We start from the raw sequence: 15,445 nt of genomic DNA, 5'->3' as shown, positions 1-15,445 counted from the left end.
TGGTTGGGGTTTAATATATTTTATAGGATAAGATTATAGGTTTCTCAAAATCTTAGAAGTGTTCTAAAAATAATTTTTCTTAAAAGTCAAGTAAATACTACCAAATGCTATTTTGAAAATTTCATAATTTCCTTGATAAACAGCCTTATGACGCATGTAGAAAACAGCAACTTGATTTCTTTTAAAAATTTCTTACAAAGAAAATACTGACTTCCCTCTTAAGAAAAGTGTTATAAAAGACTTCTTTTTCTATTCACAGCTTAACAGTTCGACTCTGTAGTTTCTTGTGGGATGATGCTCTCAAAAGATCTTTTAGCTGTATCCTTAATTTTAATCCTCAGTAAACTAGGATCCACTCAGTTACTGGACAACAAATGTAAGCCACCGCTATTTAGCCCCAGAATCGTTGGTGGTAAGAAAGCAGAACGAGCTCCTTGGATGGCAATACTAAGCTTAAATGGCAAAAATATATGCGGCGGATCACTTATAACAAACGGTTCGTATATTTAAGTCATAATTCTTAAGTTTTCTTTTATATTTGAATTTCCTATAAAATACGGTTTCAGACTTTGTTCTCACCGCTGCTCACTGTGTCGTTAGGAATGGCAAAAACTTGTAAGTACTAAATACTAACTATTATCTTACCAAATTATCTAATCACCACAATCGATTGGAATAGAAATGTTATACTGGGAGAATACGATACATCAACGATATGGGATGGGCCAACGAAAAAATGTGGAGTTAAATATGTTATTATACATCCTTATTACACCAAGGGACTCTCTAATGATATTGCTCTGCTTAAACTAGATCAATCCGTGCAATATACAGGTACTGTTTATTTATTTACCTCTGAATATAAATTTAAACTAAACTGTATCCGTTTCAGCTAATATCAGGCCGATCTGCATATTGCTAAAACCAAACCAAAGATCAGTGATAGATTCTATGCAGAGTTTTATATTAACTGGTTGGGGAAAAACAAACGCAGACCAACAAAAGAGGACTACTAAGCTTAAACAGTTGAGTCTCCGCCGCTATGATCAGGGTTGTCGCAACCTAAAGGACACATTTTGTGCGTACACTCCCCGACAGTCTGCTTGTTATGGGGACTCCGGTAGTCCCTTAGGAGCTCATGTGAGAGATCATGGGATAACTTTCTTTGCCCAATTCGGAATAGCCAGCCAGGTATCGAGTAAGACCTGTGAAGGTTTCAGCTACTATACGGATGTATATTACCATGCATCCTGGATCTACGAAGTGATTAGGTCCTATTGGTATTACTAAGGAAAATGTAGAGAGACTTTTGTACCTTTACCCTTACAGTAATAAAATACAAGCTTTCTTTTACTGAGCTGTGATAATGACAATGTTCTTTATTTCTATTGAAAAACTTTGTTATTAAAAACGTCGTTTGAATTATCAAGAAGTTGATAAATGATTGGCAAGGAATGCATGAATGAATATGTTATTAAACGGAATTCAAGTGCATTTTATGAACTTATGCTTATACTTTGAAAACAGTTTTATTCTGGAGTTTCAAGTGAAATGACGGCCATAAAAGTACTTCTAAGCGTCTCAGTATTTCTACTCCTTGCCATAATAGGATCTGCACAGTTTCTGGACAGAAGATGCTTGGCAAAGACTTTCCAGCCCAGAATTATTGGAGGTCAAAATGCCAGACGAGCTCCATGGATGGCTTACTTAATTCGAAAAGGAGCTTATGTAGGCGGAGGCTCACTTATTGCTCACCGTTTGTATTAACTATAGATTATATATAATTATAATTTAAATAATTAATAATAACCCTTCCAGGCTTTGTTCTTACCGCTGCACATTGCTCAAAAGTCAACGAAACTATGTAAGATTGTCTCAGCTTTAGTCCAAATGAAGTTAAAAGTTTAAAATCGTAATTTTTAGATATGTAAGATTGGGTGAATATGATTTATCCACGACACAAGATGGCCCAACAGAAGTTTATCAAACGATATATATCTTTCGTCATCCACATTATAATGTGATCATGCAGGTCAATGACATAGCCATACTTAAACTGGATCGATCTGTGGTATATAAAGGTAGTAAAAAATGTTCTTTAAATGAGTTTAGTTAGCTAATAAAATTAAACTTTTGCAGCTACAATCAGGCCGATTTGCATCATAATAGACCCTAGTATAAGGTCACTGATTCACCGCATTCAGAACTTTAGTTTGACTGGTTGGGGTCAGACCTCTCAGTACTATAAGATGCCCACGAAGCTTCAACAAATGACTGTTCGTCGTCATAACTATATTCATTGCTATAATCAAGTGGATAAGATATGTGCCAGCAATCCCACTCAGTTTTCCTGCCAAGGTGACGCTGGAAGTCCGTTGAGTGCCCAGGTGATCTACAATGGCAGTACTATCTCTGCCTTATTTGGTGTGGCCAACACAGTCACGGCTAATTGCAAAGGTTATGGCATTTACTCCGATGTCTTTCACTATACACCCTGGATTGTGGAAAATGTGCGACGAAATTGGAATTAAGAGAATTACTTATAAAAGATGAAAAGCCACCTTTAATTTTTAGATAGGTTTTTAGAGCTGCCAAAAAAGAAACGAATTCAAAATCTCTTCAAAAATCTATTTTGAAACCAAATTAATCTCAAAACACCTTAAATAAACTTATGTTTAAAATATTATAAATAAATATAAACAAAAAATGAAGATTTTCTGACATATCTTAAGTTATTTTTAAGAAAATAAGTTGATCTATATAATTTTTTAAGTCTGAGGACCCCAACTGATAATCTCAAAAACGATTTGAATCAGTTCATCCACGTTGATACTCTTTTGGCTTAACTTTTTCAGAGGAGCTTGCAGTTGGCCAGAACGCTAAAAGGCAAAAATAAATTTAAATAATAAAAACTAAAATCATAAAAGTTTCAACAAAATAATTACCCTGGCTCGCTGTACCAACTCCTTAAATTCCTTGTTCCTAAGAGCTTTATACAGCTTAGAAAATTCACCACTCTGTCGATTTTTCAGAGCTATCAAAGAATAGATTCTGGTCCTTGGTAAACTCTGAAGGACATCCCACAGGAAAGTGGTCAAGTCACGCCTCAGCATTAGTTCCACAGGTACAGTGCGCGACAGCTGATAGGCACGAAGTCGATTCGGCAAACTATCTACTAGAGTAGTAATATCATAACCCGAACCATTATCGGTCAGATAGTTAATGACATTCACAACATCGGGAGCGGCACGAATTTGCTGCCAAGTTCTTATAAACTCCTCGCTACGAATAAACTCCACGGCCTGTCGGAACTTGGCATCGAAGATATAGTATCTGGCGGCAATATAACCAATTCTTCGACGGGGAACTAAAGCTACGAAATCCTTGAGATCAGCTCTCAAGTCTCCAGAAACTGAAGAGCAACAGGCGATGGTTAAGATGAGAAATATAACTGGTATGGAGGTGGAGAAAGCCATTATGAGACTATTAGACTTTTGGTAGCTGTTAATGCTTATATACTGTAGTGGTCACAATATTTGCCTTTGTCTTTTTGGGAAGAGGGGTGTGACAGGTGTTAATTGAAGACCGTCAGCAGCCTCATCAACTATTTAGACCGTAGAAACTATTACACTGACAAAATAGTTACCTGGATTAAGATTTACTTAGATTAAGTAAAAATTACCAAGCATTATGATATTTTTATTAGTTCTTTTAAGACTAAAAATACTGTTAAAAAGTAAATATAAAGAAGTGAAAAACGTTACCCCTCTCTTCTACATTCTTATAATTTAATAATTCAACTTCCCTTCCCATTTTTCCCACTGTAAACTCTTACTTTCACCACCACTTTGAACAAATACAAAATCCACAATCTATAGCCAGCATTCAAAGCAGCGACTTCGCAGTTGATAAACAAGATGCATGGCGAACAAACATTTGCCAAACCTCGATAAATCAAGTGAGACATTCTTTTGTCTGGCCCAAACTGACTGTAATTGCTCCCATTTGTGCATTAAAAATAATGATTGATTCAGACTCGAAGTGCATTTCCTTTACCAGTTTGCCCAGTTTGGCCAGTTCCCAGTCTCGATTCCCAACAATTCCAACAAACATTGTTCTGTTGTCTGCAGAAGCCGAAAAATTAGAATTCAATTGCGTGATTTATGCATTCGGGAAATTTACGAGCCTTCTGAGAATTCCAGGCCTATGCACACACTCCCTCACACAACCTCAAACCCGAAGAAATTTACACTTCATTCAGGCTAACCACTAAGCATTTGTCTGTACTCACTTTATATTGAAAGCAAAGCTAATGTAGATTATGAGTGCCTAATTCGGGAAATTTATGTTGCCCATTGCCACAGAAAGCTAAATGGAAAAGTTAATTAAACTGCAATCAACAATTTGTAGGCTAAAAATTGAACAGAAAACGTAAGAAAGAGATTAAGATTTACTATGTACCTTCTCTGAATGCAAATTTATAAATATTATCCTTTTTCAGATATCAATTTTCTTCTACAGCAACTATTGACCAACATCTTGAGTCTAGTATACAGACTTATATACAGAAATACTCCCTTATCAATGGCATTTCTCTAAAAGCATTACAAATGAACCTGATTCTATTGAAAAACGTGACTCACAGCTATTATATATATATATTTCCTGATAAGTGCATTGATTTTTACTGCAGAATTTAATTTACAGCATAAACCTTTTGATCAGTTGCAAAGCCGAGCTCCAAGATGAAGCAATCTCTGGGCAATGTCTTACTACTAGCCATTTTGATCTTGGGAAGCCAGTATTCTGTTGGATTTGCTGTTTTGCTGGATAATAACTGCGGTGTCTCGACTTCTTCTTATCGAATAACCGGAGGCAGAGATGCTGGCCTGATGTCGGCTCCTTGGATGGCATATTTGCATACCAATCCTAGGTTCATATGTGGCGGCTCTCTGGTAAATCCAAGTAAGTCTTAAGTTGTGTAAATTCTTTGATTTTTTAAATTAAATTCCCTGTTTTAGGGTTCGTTCTGACAGCCGCCCATTGCTTTGCAGGTAATGCTACAACAATGTAAGTAATATTTTGACAATCAAAGAATTATCTTAATCGCCTTTCATTAAAGATATGTACGATTGGGAGAGAATGATTCAAGTCAACGGATGGATTGTGAAAACAATATTTGTGCACCGTCACCTGCAGATTATTGGATAATGCAAAAGTTCCTTCATCCGAAATTTCAAACATCCCGCTACTATGATATAGCTCTGGTAAAACTCAACCAACATGTGATCTACTCAGGTTAGCTAAACTAACATAAGAAAGCATTTTAACTAACTTTATTAGTTTTTAATCCATTTCAGATAGCGTTCGGCCTATTTGCGTGAATTTAAACCCAATGTGGCAAAGTTATGTGGACGGCATTTCATATCTCACTGTACATGGCTGGGGCGCCACCAGGTTTGCTGATGTTAGTGCTAAACTTCAGACTACACAAATTCCGCAGGTGGATCGTTTAACCTGTCGTTCTTATTATGGTTATAATGTGGATCGTACTCATATCTGCGCCGGCGAGAGCAAACATTATGTGGGTAAAGGCGATTCGGGTGGACCATTGGGAAGTATGGTAAATACGCGGTACAACACCATGCGTTACTTTCAATTCGGCATTGTAAGCCATCTTCGACAACCTTTTATGGGCGTCTCAGTATTCACGAACATTTTGCCCTACTCAAATTGGATCTACCAAACTATACTTACCAACTACTCGTATTAGGAAATACTAAAATATTAAATAAAAGCAAGTATTTGGTCACACTAAATGGATAAAAAGATAAAAAAATTAATATTTTTGATTGCAAATAAAATACCAGAAACTGCTAATCACTTTCAGTTTACCGGAAGTTCAAAGAATTCTCAGCTTCTCAGAAACTGATAACCGAACAGTAATTTCAAAAAGAAACTGCTGATAAGAAAAAATTCCTCGCTTTCGTGTTAGTTGTATTCGAAGCGCCGAAGATGAAGCACATTCCGAGCTTACTCTTCTGTTGCATTATCGGGGGAACATTTTTCCAAGAATCTACTGCATTTTTGGAACCAATTTGTGGGGTTTACCCCTATAGAAGTCGAATATATGGCGGCAGTCAGGCAGGATTGAGTTCAGCCCCGTGGATGGCATTTTTACATGACCAGTCCCAGTTTATTTGTGGCGGTTCACTTATTACGAAAGGTTTGTATATAGTTTCTTATCGCTATAAAAATGATTTCCGGAGAATCAAATGATGATTAATGGTAATTTTTGGTGGTAATTCTTAATGTTTCTTGTGTTCAGTTTTTGTTCTAACGGCTGCCCACTGCGTTATTCCCACTCCCGAGAAATTGTTAGTACTATGTTGAAATTATAAAAATCAAACAAGTTCTTATGGTTTTTATTTTACGCCTACAGATTAGTTCGATTGGGCGAGAATGATTGGACCAGCGAACGAGATTGCATGAATGGGTTTCACTGTGCTCCACCCCATGAGGAGTACACAGTCATACGGATCTATACCCATCCGAAGTTCATATCGGTGCCATCGCACGATATAGCCTTGCTGAAACTGCATAAGCAAGTGCAGTACTCACGTAATCAATAGCTCAACATAAAGTTTAAAGTATAATTTAATCGCAAATATCATTTTAACACAGCTGCCATACGACCAATATGCATATTAATGATCGAGAATATGGATAATTTTTACTGGTTTGTGGATTCGGTGAAGACGTTCACCCTGACTGGTTGGGGTGCCACGAGATATGAACCAGTTAGCCGTACCCTTCAAACAGTAAAACTACCTCAAATCGATCGGGGTGTATGCCATGATCAATATGGATATTCCGTTGATCATACTAATATCTGTGCCGGGGATATTCATAATTTTGCCTGCACTGGAGATTCTGGTAGTCCACTGGGAATAATGGTCTCATATGGTCACCGGAGCGTATATACTCAGATTGGAATTGTTAGCAGTGGATCGGAACCCTGCAGCGGAGTCGCTGTCTTCACAAACATCTTGAGTTTCACCCATTGGATTAAGAGGACCATTGCATATGACACGAAGTATATGGCGCCTAAGAACTCGAATCCTTTGATTAAATTATAAACTTTGCTGAAAAAGTTAGTAGTACCAGACTTTCTTCCTTATTAACTGCTTAATTAAAGTTAAACAATCAGTTAACATTAATTGGTAATTTAATAACAAACCAGAAAGCAATTGCAAGGCAAAAAATGAATGTTAAAGCTCCACGAAATCAGTTTTAGGATCTCTTTTTAATCTGAAAAGCCGCACAAAAGGCAGACGGCAGGCAATAAATTTGCATCAATGCTGCAACAATTGGCAATATTCTGTGGCAAAGGCAAACAAATAACCCAGCCAAAGGTGAGAGGGTTCGATTGTGAAAGGATCTTCCGCCCACCATCAGACTCACATTTTCCCCCCAAAGTAGCATACGTGTGTGTGAGGGTATTTTTGGCTGTTTTTGGGACAAAAAACGGAAATGGGAATGGAAACGAACAACGTTGTGTTACGTGTGTTTTTCTGGGTGGGATTGTTAGTCTGAAAAGTCGAAGTAGAGGCCTTCGTTCGTAACATATAGCCATATAACCAGAACCACCACCCACACGGAGCCATCAGTTCCAGGTGTCCTGAATTGTTGCGGTTGCCGGGTTGCCCAGTTTACTGGTAACCGTGTGCGTAATAAGCTGCCTTTTTGGCCATTGTCCTCTTTGAAGTTTGTTTATGATTTTCGGATGCTGCACGCACCATCAACAACAACAACAGCAACAACAAAAAACGCGTTAACCGCATTAGATTTAGATTTGGCGTTTGTTGTAGGTATTAGTGAGATTTATGCATTTAGGAAATTAAACATCCTGTGCCTTTGGACATTTTAAATTTTCGGCCAGCTTAAAGGTAAGGTTCTCCCTCTCTCTCTCTCTCTCTCTCTCTCTTTCACGCACACACTTCCTGGCTGTGTCATTAATTTGAAATCATGCGTGAAATCGCGTAATGTCGCCAACACGCCCATACCCATGGCCAGCACTCACATTCACATCGGGCAACCCAGATCCAGATTCACCGCCATGGCTACAATATAGCCATGGCAATGGCCATGTCCCTGGCCTCAACATCCTTCTTGCGCACTCATTTGTGTACAAAAAAATGTATGTTTTTGCTTGTTTTTATGCGACGCCTACTTGCCAGTGTGTTCATGTAGGTGCACTGAGAGAAAATGGGGTATTTAAGTTAAAATTTTAAAAATTATAGATTACTGATGGATAAATCATGAAGATATTGAAAGAAATTACCACAGAAGATCTTTACAAAGTGAAAAATAAGAATAAGAAACTATTTTGAAGTTTCTAAGATGCATATTGTAGCTTCCTAGTCAGGTTCATTATAATTCCCAAACCATTTTTAGGCAGAAATCAAAGCGTACTATCTTTATATAATATTATATTATATGGTTTACTGAAATATTTGGAATAATCTTATTACTATATAATCTGATTGATCTTATAATGCTTGTTTTAATGCCATACTCTGAATGCTCTAGAAGGAATCCCTTTTTCAAGATTTTTCCCAGTGTATTTCTGCGTCTCTGACTGGCGGGTTGACTGTTTTTTATTTGGCCCCATCAGCACGTCGGTTGGCCCGCTCGGCTCGGCGGAAATGCGTTCGACCACATCAATCACGCGACATTGACAAATGTGAATATTTTTGTTGAAAATTATATGCGGTGGGTAGTTGGGGGATGGGTTGGCCATTGGGCTTGCTGGCAGAAGGGTTTCTGCAGCAGAAAAGCGGCCAAGTGGCTGTGCAAATTATTGGCTACAATAGTGCTTCAAATTGGGCAATTTATTGCTTTATTGCTTTTACGTGTTTCGTCTGCGGCTTGGTTGCAATTTTTATACATATATATAACGGTATATATATATATATATATTTACCCCCCTTTTGCAATTCAGTTTTTCATTATGTCGCCTGCAGAAATGCACTTGTTGTTGCCCGTTGTTGTTGCTGATAATTGCAAATTTAATCATCCCATAAAATTTCAAGTGCCAGCAGGTTGTTCGCGGGTTTTGTGGGTAAATAAATTCCTTTGATGACAACTTAAAAGTTTTAAAATATTTGTTTAAGAGTCGTAGATCTATATAAACCGAAATTTGTGGTCATAGTAAGCTGATTGATTTGAGTTGACAAAATGTCAGTTGGCTTGTTATTACGATTAGTTCAGTTTCTTGATTCCAGCTCAACGGAGCTAACACTGATTTCGATTTTTTTTTTTTTTTGATAAAAATCAGTTTTTATTTTCCAGTGTTTAGCAGTTGATCTGGTTATCTATTCTGCCCACTCGGTCGCGTTACTAAATTCGTATAGTATAGTACTCACAATCTCAATCGGTGCAAATCTTTAGCGAAGTTTATCCAAATTGCTACGCACAATGACTCGATCGCAGGTGATCTCCTGTTTGCGGCGGTGCAAGCTGGGCTTGTTTAGGCGCCATAAGGCTCTTATATTGTCCAGAGGTCCATTTATACAGCAGGTGAGATAGTGGCTGATAGGATTATACCCTTATCTTACTTTCTAGGAAGCTAGTTAAGGCTGCATGGTCTTAACTTTTCTTCCAAAGCAACGTATTACGTCCACTGCTAGAGATTCTTCTAGTTCCTAGTTATATATTTTAGTACTAATTCCCCAAACAACACCAGGTGAGGTGGAAAAGTGAGGATGGCGGCTGCAACACCACGAACCTCCAGGGCGTCGTTGTGGGTCTCTATGCCAAGGATGGTGACAAGGGTCTGAAGTTATCGCCGGGTGGCGAGAAGTTCGATGACCGTGTAAGTGGCAAGATCACAGAACTGATCAAGGAGTCTGGACTCAATGGAGAGCTGGGAGTGGGACGACTATATCAAAATATAGACAAGGAGTACTGGGCTGTGGCCGTGGTTGGTCTGGGCAAGGAAGGAGCTGGCTTCAATGCCGAAGAAGTCATTGACGAGGGCATGGAGAATGTGAGAGTATGCGCCGCCGTTGGAGCCCGTGCTTTGCAGCTGCAAGGATGCACTACTTGCCATGTGGATGGCATGGAGTATCCAGAACAGGCTGCCGAAGGAGCTGCCATGGCCGTGTGGCGTTACAATGTGAACAAACGAAAGAAGAACCGCCTGGCCATACCGAAACTAGAGCTCTATGGCTCCACTGATCAGGATGCCTGGACAAGGGGACTCTTCAAGGCCGAATCCCAAAACTTGGCTCGTCGTTTGGCCGACACGCCAGCTAACCAGATGACCCCATCCATTTTTGCCCAGGCCACCGTGGATGCCCTGTGTCCTTGCGGCGTTTCTGTTGAAGTAAGATCGATGGATTGGATCGAAGCCCAGAACTTGAACTCGTTCCTCATGGTGGCGAAGGGCTCTTGCGAACCACCCATTATCCTGGAGGTGAGCTATTGTGGGACTTCGCCCGAAGAGCGACCCATCCTGATGCTCGGCAAGGGATTGACCTTCAACAGCGGTGGTTTGTGTCTGCATGAGAAAACTGGCATGGATGAGTACCGGGGATCTGTATCCGGTGCCGCTGTCTGTGTGGCCGCCATTCGTGCGGCTGCTGCCCTTTCCCTACCCATAAATGTTTCGGCTGTGTTGCCTCTATGTGAAAATATGCCCTCGGGAATGGCCACCAAACCGGGTGATATAGTGACCCTACTCAACGGCAAGACCATGCACATCAAGGACATTTCAAAGGCCGGAACTGTCCTGCTGGCGGATCCCCTCCTCTATGCCCAGTCGACATTCAAACCCAAATTGGTAGTGGAAGTGGGTTCGATGGCCAGTGGAATACGCAAGGGTCTGGGTGCCTCGGCCACTGGCCTGTGGACCAATAACTCCTTCCTGTGGAAGAATTTCCAAAAAGCAGGAGCTTTGACCGGTGATCGACTGTGGCGTATGCCACTGTGGAAATATTTCAGGAATCTAGTGTCCCCACTTTCAGCCTACGATATTTGTAACACGGGCAAAGGACAAGCATCCTCTTGTCTGGCGGCTGCCATTCTCTTCGAACTGGTACCCTGCTCTGATTGGGTGCACCTGGATACCCATGGCACCGGAATGCTGGCAAAGGATGGAGTACCTCCATATTTGCTTAAGGATTGTATGACAGGACGTCCAACCCGATCGATTATTCAGTTCCTCTACCAAATGGCCTGCAAATGATGCAACTTTGATTATAAGTTGACAAGGGATCAACGAAGTCCTGATATCGGTGTGTGCCTAAATTCAGTGTCCTTCAATGTGCTGTCTCACTGTATGTGTATTTTATCCATATGACGTACTCATTTTGTGGGATTATTTAAAGAGTCTGGTATGATGTTAAACCTGTATTTAAAAGAGGTGTCAGTATGGTTTTAAACTTCAATAAAATAAAATTTATGTAGCCAACTTTAAGCTTATATTACTTTAAGAGAAAAACCCTCTAATCTAGCTTCTGAGCCACCTTTATGGACCTCCATTAGCCATGACTAAGTGCTGGCCAGCAGCAACCAGGCTCCTTTACATATGCCTAATTAGTGCCGAAAAAGAAAGCCTATTCGGGTATTTTTTGGTACAGGGCCTAATTGCTCTAAGAAAACCCTGGAATGTGTACATATGTACGTGCCTAGAAGAGATGTGAGGCCGCCTAGCCTAGGCGCACATTCCTTATTAATGCGCACATGTTTTGCATAGGTAATGTGACCTGTACACAGGGACAACTTTCAGTACGTTTCATAGTCGAAAATGTGTGTGCGTGACGAAGGTTTCACCTTCATATTCCGCACATCATGGCGGGCTAATATATTCTCTTCAAAAACTTTTTTGAATGCCAACAAGGCTTTTTTTTTTACAAAATTCCACAGATATGCAAAAGGTAAACTTAATTATCAGAAGGTTTTCAGAAAGTTTTGGGGGTTAAAATATGTAAATAGTGTGAATTTGTAGAAAAAGTAAGAAAATTTGTATGGTTTAGGATGATAAAAAGTGGATTTTAATCATAGAAAACTTATTGTTAATAAGCCAATAATCAAAGTAGTCAATTTTTGTACAGAAAAAGTTACTTAACTTAAAAAAACTTCCATCAATTTGCTGCTTATCTGATGAAATGGCCTTCCAAATTACACAAAGTAAAAATGAGAGCAGAACCACCACAAATAGAACTGTCCTCCTGCTGGATTTTTAATGAATTTTCCAGCATGGTCTTTGCGAATTGATTTAATTTTACCTCTGGTTGCTTTTCCTCACTCTCTCTCTGGCTTTCTTCCTACTTTTTTTTGCTGATTCGAGCGCGTTTTTATCTGGGACCCACTGAGACTGAGTTTCGCTTTCGGTATCTTGTTTGTTGCTTAATTGGAAGGAAATTAAAAAATAAACAAGCAGCGCCAAAAGCAAATACTACACGCTGGCGATTACCTGGACAGCAGGAGCACCACCACCACCACCACCCACCTGCCAAAACAGGCCCACCGCCGGCTGTTTGGAATTTAATTTTCATTTTACACCCAACCTCGAAAGGTACACCCCCCATGCAAGAAGAGCGCCGTTAATTTTATCTTGGAAATAGATTTTCAGGTTGTTTGTTATTTTAGGACCTGCTTGCGTAAGAATTCCTCGCGCGCCCAAAAACTTTACAACAACTGGCCTCTCAGTATTATTTGCCTTGAATTAATTAAAACCCATCGATGCCCACCCATTGCCAGTAGACAGCAGCCATACAAGAATAAGGACCATCAGCAATTGGCTAATTGAAGCGAATTGCAAGCATGAATCTGAGATATATATGTATATTCTTGGTAGCAAATCTACAAGCTAACACACATATTAGTGCACTTATATGGGTGAGAGAGGAAGTGCGGCCAAAACAACAAATTGAAATTCAGGGCAACAGTTGAGCCAAGCAAACAGAATTTGGCCATTGATGAGACGCCAGTCGGGAGACCAAGTTTCGGCTTGCCCCTGGCCATGGAAAGTGTCTCCCAGTTTAGTGGTGCGTGTCCTAAAACTGGGTTTGCCTTTGGCTATGGGTTGCCTGTCCAGGATATCAAAGCTACACGGGAAGAAAAGATGATCGAATTCTTATTAAAAACATAATTTTTAATTTATTATTATTTTTTAAGAGATTGAAAGCAGGTTGTACTGGATATTACGATACAAAAATAAAGTAATTTTTACTTTTTTAAGCAATTTTGTTTCTAAAAACCTTGACAAGGCAAGTTTTTTATTAAGTAAATTTGAAAATAACCTTTGAAACTACCAACTAACATTTTCCCAAACTGTACACCGGCATAACTAATAAGACACTTATTATGCGATGGCGGTCTGGTAACGTTAGACCAAGTTTAACGATATCACGTACATACGTTAACTAACGCTAACTACGTCGTTAAGTGGGGGGTATGGGTACGAGAGGGAGAGCTGGCAGTGTGTTTGTGGAGGGACACGCGCCGAGACCAGGACACGGATACGGATATGGGATACGGGATGCCGGTGTGCCGGAGTGCTAGAGTGCCATAGCCAGAGCTGGAGTCGGTGGCATTCACTAATCAAGCTCGCCAGCTATATAGCTTTACCCGCTGTGAGCGAGCAGAAAATTTACATTTTCAATGTCCTGGGTCGCGCGGGCACTCAGGTGAAGTTGGGTCCTTTTATGGAGCCTTCCTTCGTTTGTTGTTGTGACTCTGGTTGTTGTTGGTGTAATAATCAGGATCACGTCGCCAAAACATGAGGCTTAGTTAAATGCCGCTAATTAGGCCCTTTTGTGCGCATTCCTGGCCAGGCTATTAAAAACTGAGCTAACCATAAAAGCCAACCGTTAATCAGCTGCACATACCGAATTATGTGTTGGGTGGTCTGGGAGGCAATAAAAACACTCGTAATGCCCAGTAAGGAAAAGTTATTGGCCAAGAAGAGGGAAGGCAAAAATCGCGGTTGGTCGCTAGAGGATTTCTAATTATGTTTGGGTCAATGCCAGTTGAACTCGCACAGCTTGCCAAAAGAATCTATTTCCATTGAAAATTGCCAGAGACAGAAAACAATAAACATAATCGCAATATTTTATATTTCCGCAACAAGAAACAGCGGGAAATTGTCAGCGAGCACATGAAACTAGTCAGCACAAAAGTTAAGTTGTGTAAGGGGGGCAAAATGGAAAATGTCCAGCTACTGCCAAATGGCCAATTCCATTGAAGTTGGCTTTAAGGCGGCAGCGCACTTTGTAGCTCATGAATAATCCTTTTCAGCTTAATCGACTAACCTTACCAGGGGTTAAAATCAGTTTGAAAATCCAAATAAATATGCAAATTCCGTAAGGGGCCCCAGAAAAGGTGTCCCAAAAGGTACATTAGACCCTGGAAAACACCTGCCCTCTCTCTCACTCTCTTTCTGTGGAAAATGTTTTTGTCACCTACGTAATCGATTAAGCGATAAGGTGGATACAATGAGAACTCACAAAGAGCGGCAGACAAAGCGCTTTCAAATTGAATTTATATGGCTTGTTTAACGCCGCTTAAGTTTACAAATATAGAGAAATAAATTTATATAGGTATGTGTTTGTATATATATTCCTATGAATACACATAAATTAAAGCCGGATTTCAGCGGAATGTTTACATTGTCCGCCAAAAAGCAGACCGATCCATTGTTATGTGCGAACAAAAGGAATGTTTCAGCTTAAAGCTTATAACAAACTATCAAACTGGAATTAAACACGCACCACCAGCAGGCAGCACACACTCACGCACACTAACGCACACGCACAGGACTAGCTAATTATGCAAATGTGTTTGATTGCGAAAATGGTGCGCCAAAATGTAGGCAACACTTTTCGAAAGGCTGCTTTGAACGGCAAACGCAAAAAGGAGAAACTACAAAGTTTAAATGCTTAACGGGGTTATACCCTATAACCGCGAGTAATCTTTAATCAATATAGGAGAATGACTTAGATTTTTTATAAATTTCATAAATATTTCCAATATGCATTATTTTATCTTCTTATTAAGTTTAAAACCTATAAATACGTAGTTTTCCCTGCTTAAAATCACATTTTCATGGACTAAAACGTAGTAAAAAATATGTTAAATAATTATGTGAAATTCCCTTTCCCTTAATACCCAGTATACCCCTTTACACTTTACCAAGTAGCGGGTGGAAAAACAACAAAATTAGCATAATTATGCAATCTACGAGCGCCTCACACACATTTCGTCGGCTAATTCCAAATAGAAAACTTTTCAGCAGCAGCAGTAGCAGCAACAAACCGAAAGCTGGTGGAAAAGAAAAAAAATTTATTGCCCAACGCCAACTTTTGGTCAGCAAAGCTGGCTGGTAAAAATTTGCATAAAAACAAACGTAACGATTCGAAATCAGATGAAAGCGAAA

General features: G+C 39.6%; 6 protein-coding genes across 6 annotated transcripts; 5 read left to right on the top strand and 1 right to left on the bottom strand.

Annotated features, from left to right (window-relative positions):
* The first annotated feature begins 279 nt into the window (after nucleotides 1–279).
* LOC108112100 (chymotrypsin-like protease CTRL-1) lies at nucleotides 280–1,290 on the top strand. The gene is made up of 3 exons (XM_041819730.1): nucleotides 280–500; nucleotides 680–834; nucleotides 893–1,290. Exons 1-3 carry the CDS (start codon nucleotides 292–294, stop codon nucleotides 1,288–1,290), a joined length of 762 nt encoding a protein of 253 aa, XP_041675664.1. The 5' UTR covers nucleotides 280–291.
* Nucleotides 1,291–1,362: 72 nt separating this feature from the next.
* LOC108112422 (chymotrypsin-like protease CTRL-1) lies at nucleotides 1,363–2,690 on the top strand. Its single transcript, XM_017222264.1, has 4 exons — nucleotides 1,363–1,756; nucleotides 1,819–1,864; nucleotides 1,924–2,081; nucleotides 2,140–2,690. Exons 1-4 carry the CDS (start codon nucleotides 1,552–1,554, stop codon nucleotides 2,529–2,531), a joined length of 801 nt encoding a protein of 266 aa, XP_017077753.1. The 5' UTR covers nucleotides 1,363–1,551; the 3' UTR covers nucleotides 2,532–2,690.
* Nucleotides 2,691–2,732: 42 nt separating this feature from the next.
* On the bottom strand, nucleotides 2,733–3,482 carry LOC108112416. The gene is made up of 2 exons (XM_017222259.1): nucleotides 2,946–3,482; nucleotides 2,733–2,879 (listed from the first exon to the last, which is right to left on the bottom strand). The coding sequence occupies exons 1-2, from the start codon at nucleotides 3,474–3,476 to the stop codon at nucleotides 2,769–2,771; spliced, it is 642 nt and encodes a 213-aa protein (XP_017077748.1). The 5' UTR covers nucleotides 3,477–3,482; the 3' UTR covers nucleotides 2,733–2,768.
* Nucleotides 3,483–4,745: 1,263 nt separating this feature from the next.
* LOC108112099 (serine protease grass) lies at nucleotides 4,746–5,773 on the top strand. The gene is made up of 4 exons (XM_017221848.1): nucleotides 4,746–4,965; nucleotides 5,022–5,070; nucleotides 5,123–5,298; nucleotides 5,361–5,773. Exons 1-4 carry the CDS (start codon nucleotides 4,746–4,748, stop codon nucleotides 5,771–5,773), a joined length of 858 nt encoding a protein of 285 aa, XP_017077337.1.
* A 106-nt stretch (nucleotides 5,774–5,879) lies between these two features.
* Nucleotides 5,880–7,214, top strand: LOC108112322 (chymotrypsin-like protease CTRL-1). The gene is made up of 4 exons (XM_017222152.1): nucleotides 5,880–6,226; nucleotides 6,329–6,377; nucleotides 6,443–6,621; nucleotides 6,685–7,214. Exons 1-4 carry the CDS (start codon nucleotides 6,016–6,018, stop codon nucleotides 7,137–7,139), a joined length of 894 nt encoding a protein of 297 aa, XP_017077641.1. The 5' UTR covers nucleotides 5,880–6,015; the 3' UTR covers nucleotides 7,140–7,214.
* A 2,053-nt stretch (nucleotides 7,215–9,267) lies between these two features.
* Nucleotides 9,268–11,476, top strand: LOC108113383 (cytosol aminopeptidase). The gene is made up of 2 exons (XM_017223955.2): nucleotides 9,268–9,582; nucleotides 9,749–11,476. The coding sequence occupies exons 1-2, from the start codon at nucleotides 9,481–9,483 to the stop codon at nucleotides 11,249–11,251; spliced, it is 1,605 nt and encodes a 534-aa protein (XP_017079444.1). The 5' UTR covers nucleotides 9,268–9,480; the 3' UTR covers nucleotides 11,252–11,476.
* Nucleotides 11,477–15,445: the final 3,969 nt, after the last annotated feature.

This window comes from Drosophila eugracilis, unplaced genomic scaffold (genome assembly GCF_018153835.1).
Source record: "Drosophila eugracilis isolate 14026-0451.02 unplaced genomic scaffold, ASM1815383v1 contig_90, whole genome shotgun sequence".
Classification (NCBI taxonomy): domain Eukaryota; kingdom Metazoa; phylum Arthropoda; class Insecta; order Diptera; family Drosophilidae; genus Drosophila; species Drosophila eugracilis.
The sequence above is the reverse complement of the archived record's forward strand: the minus strand, read 5'-3'. Positions and strand labels throughout refer to the sequence as shown.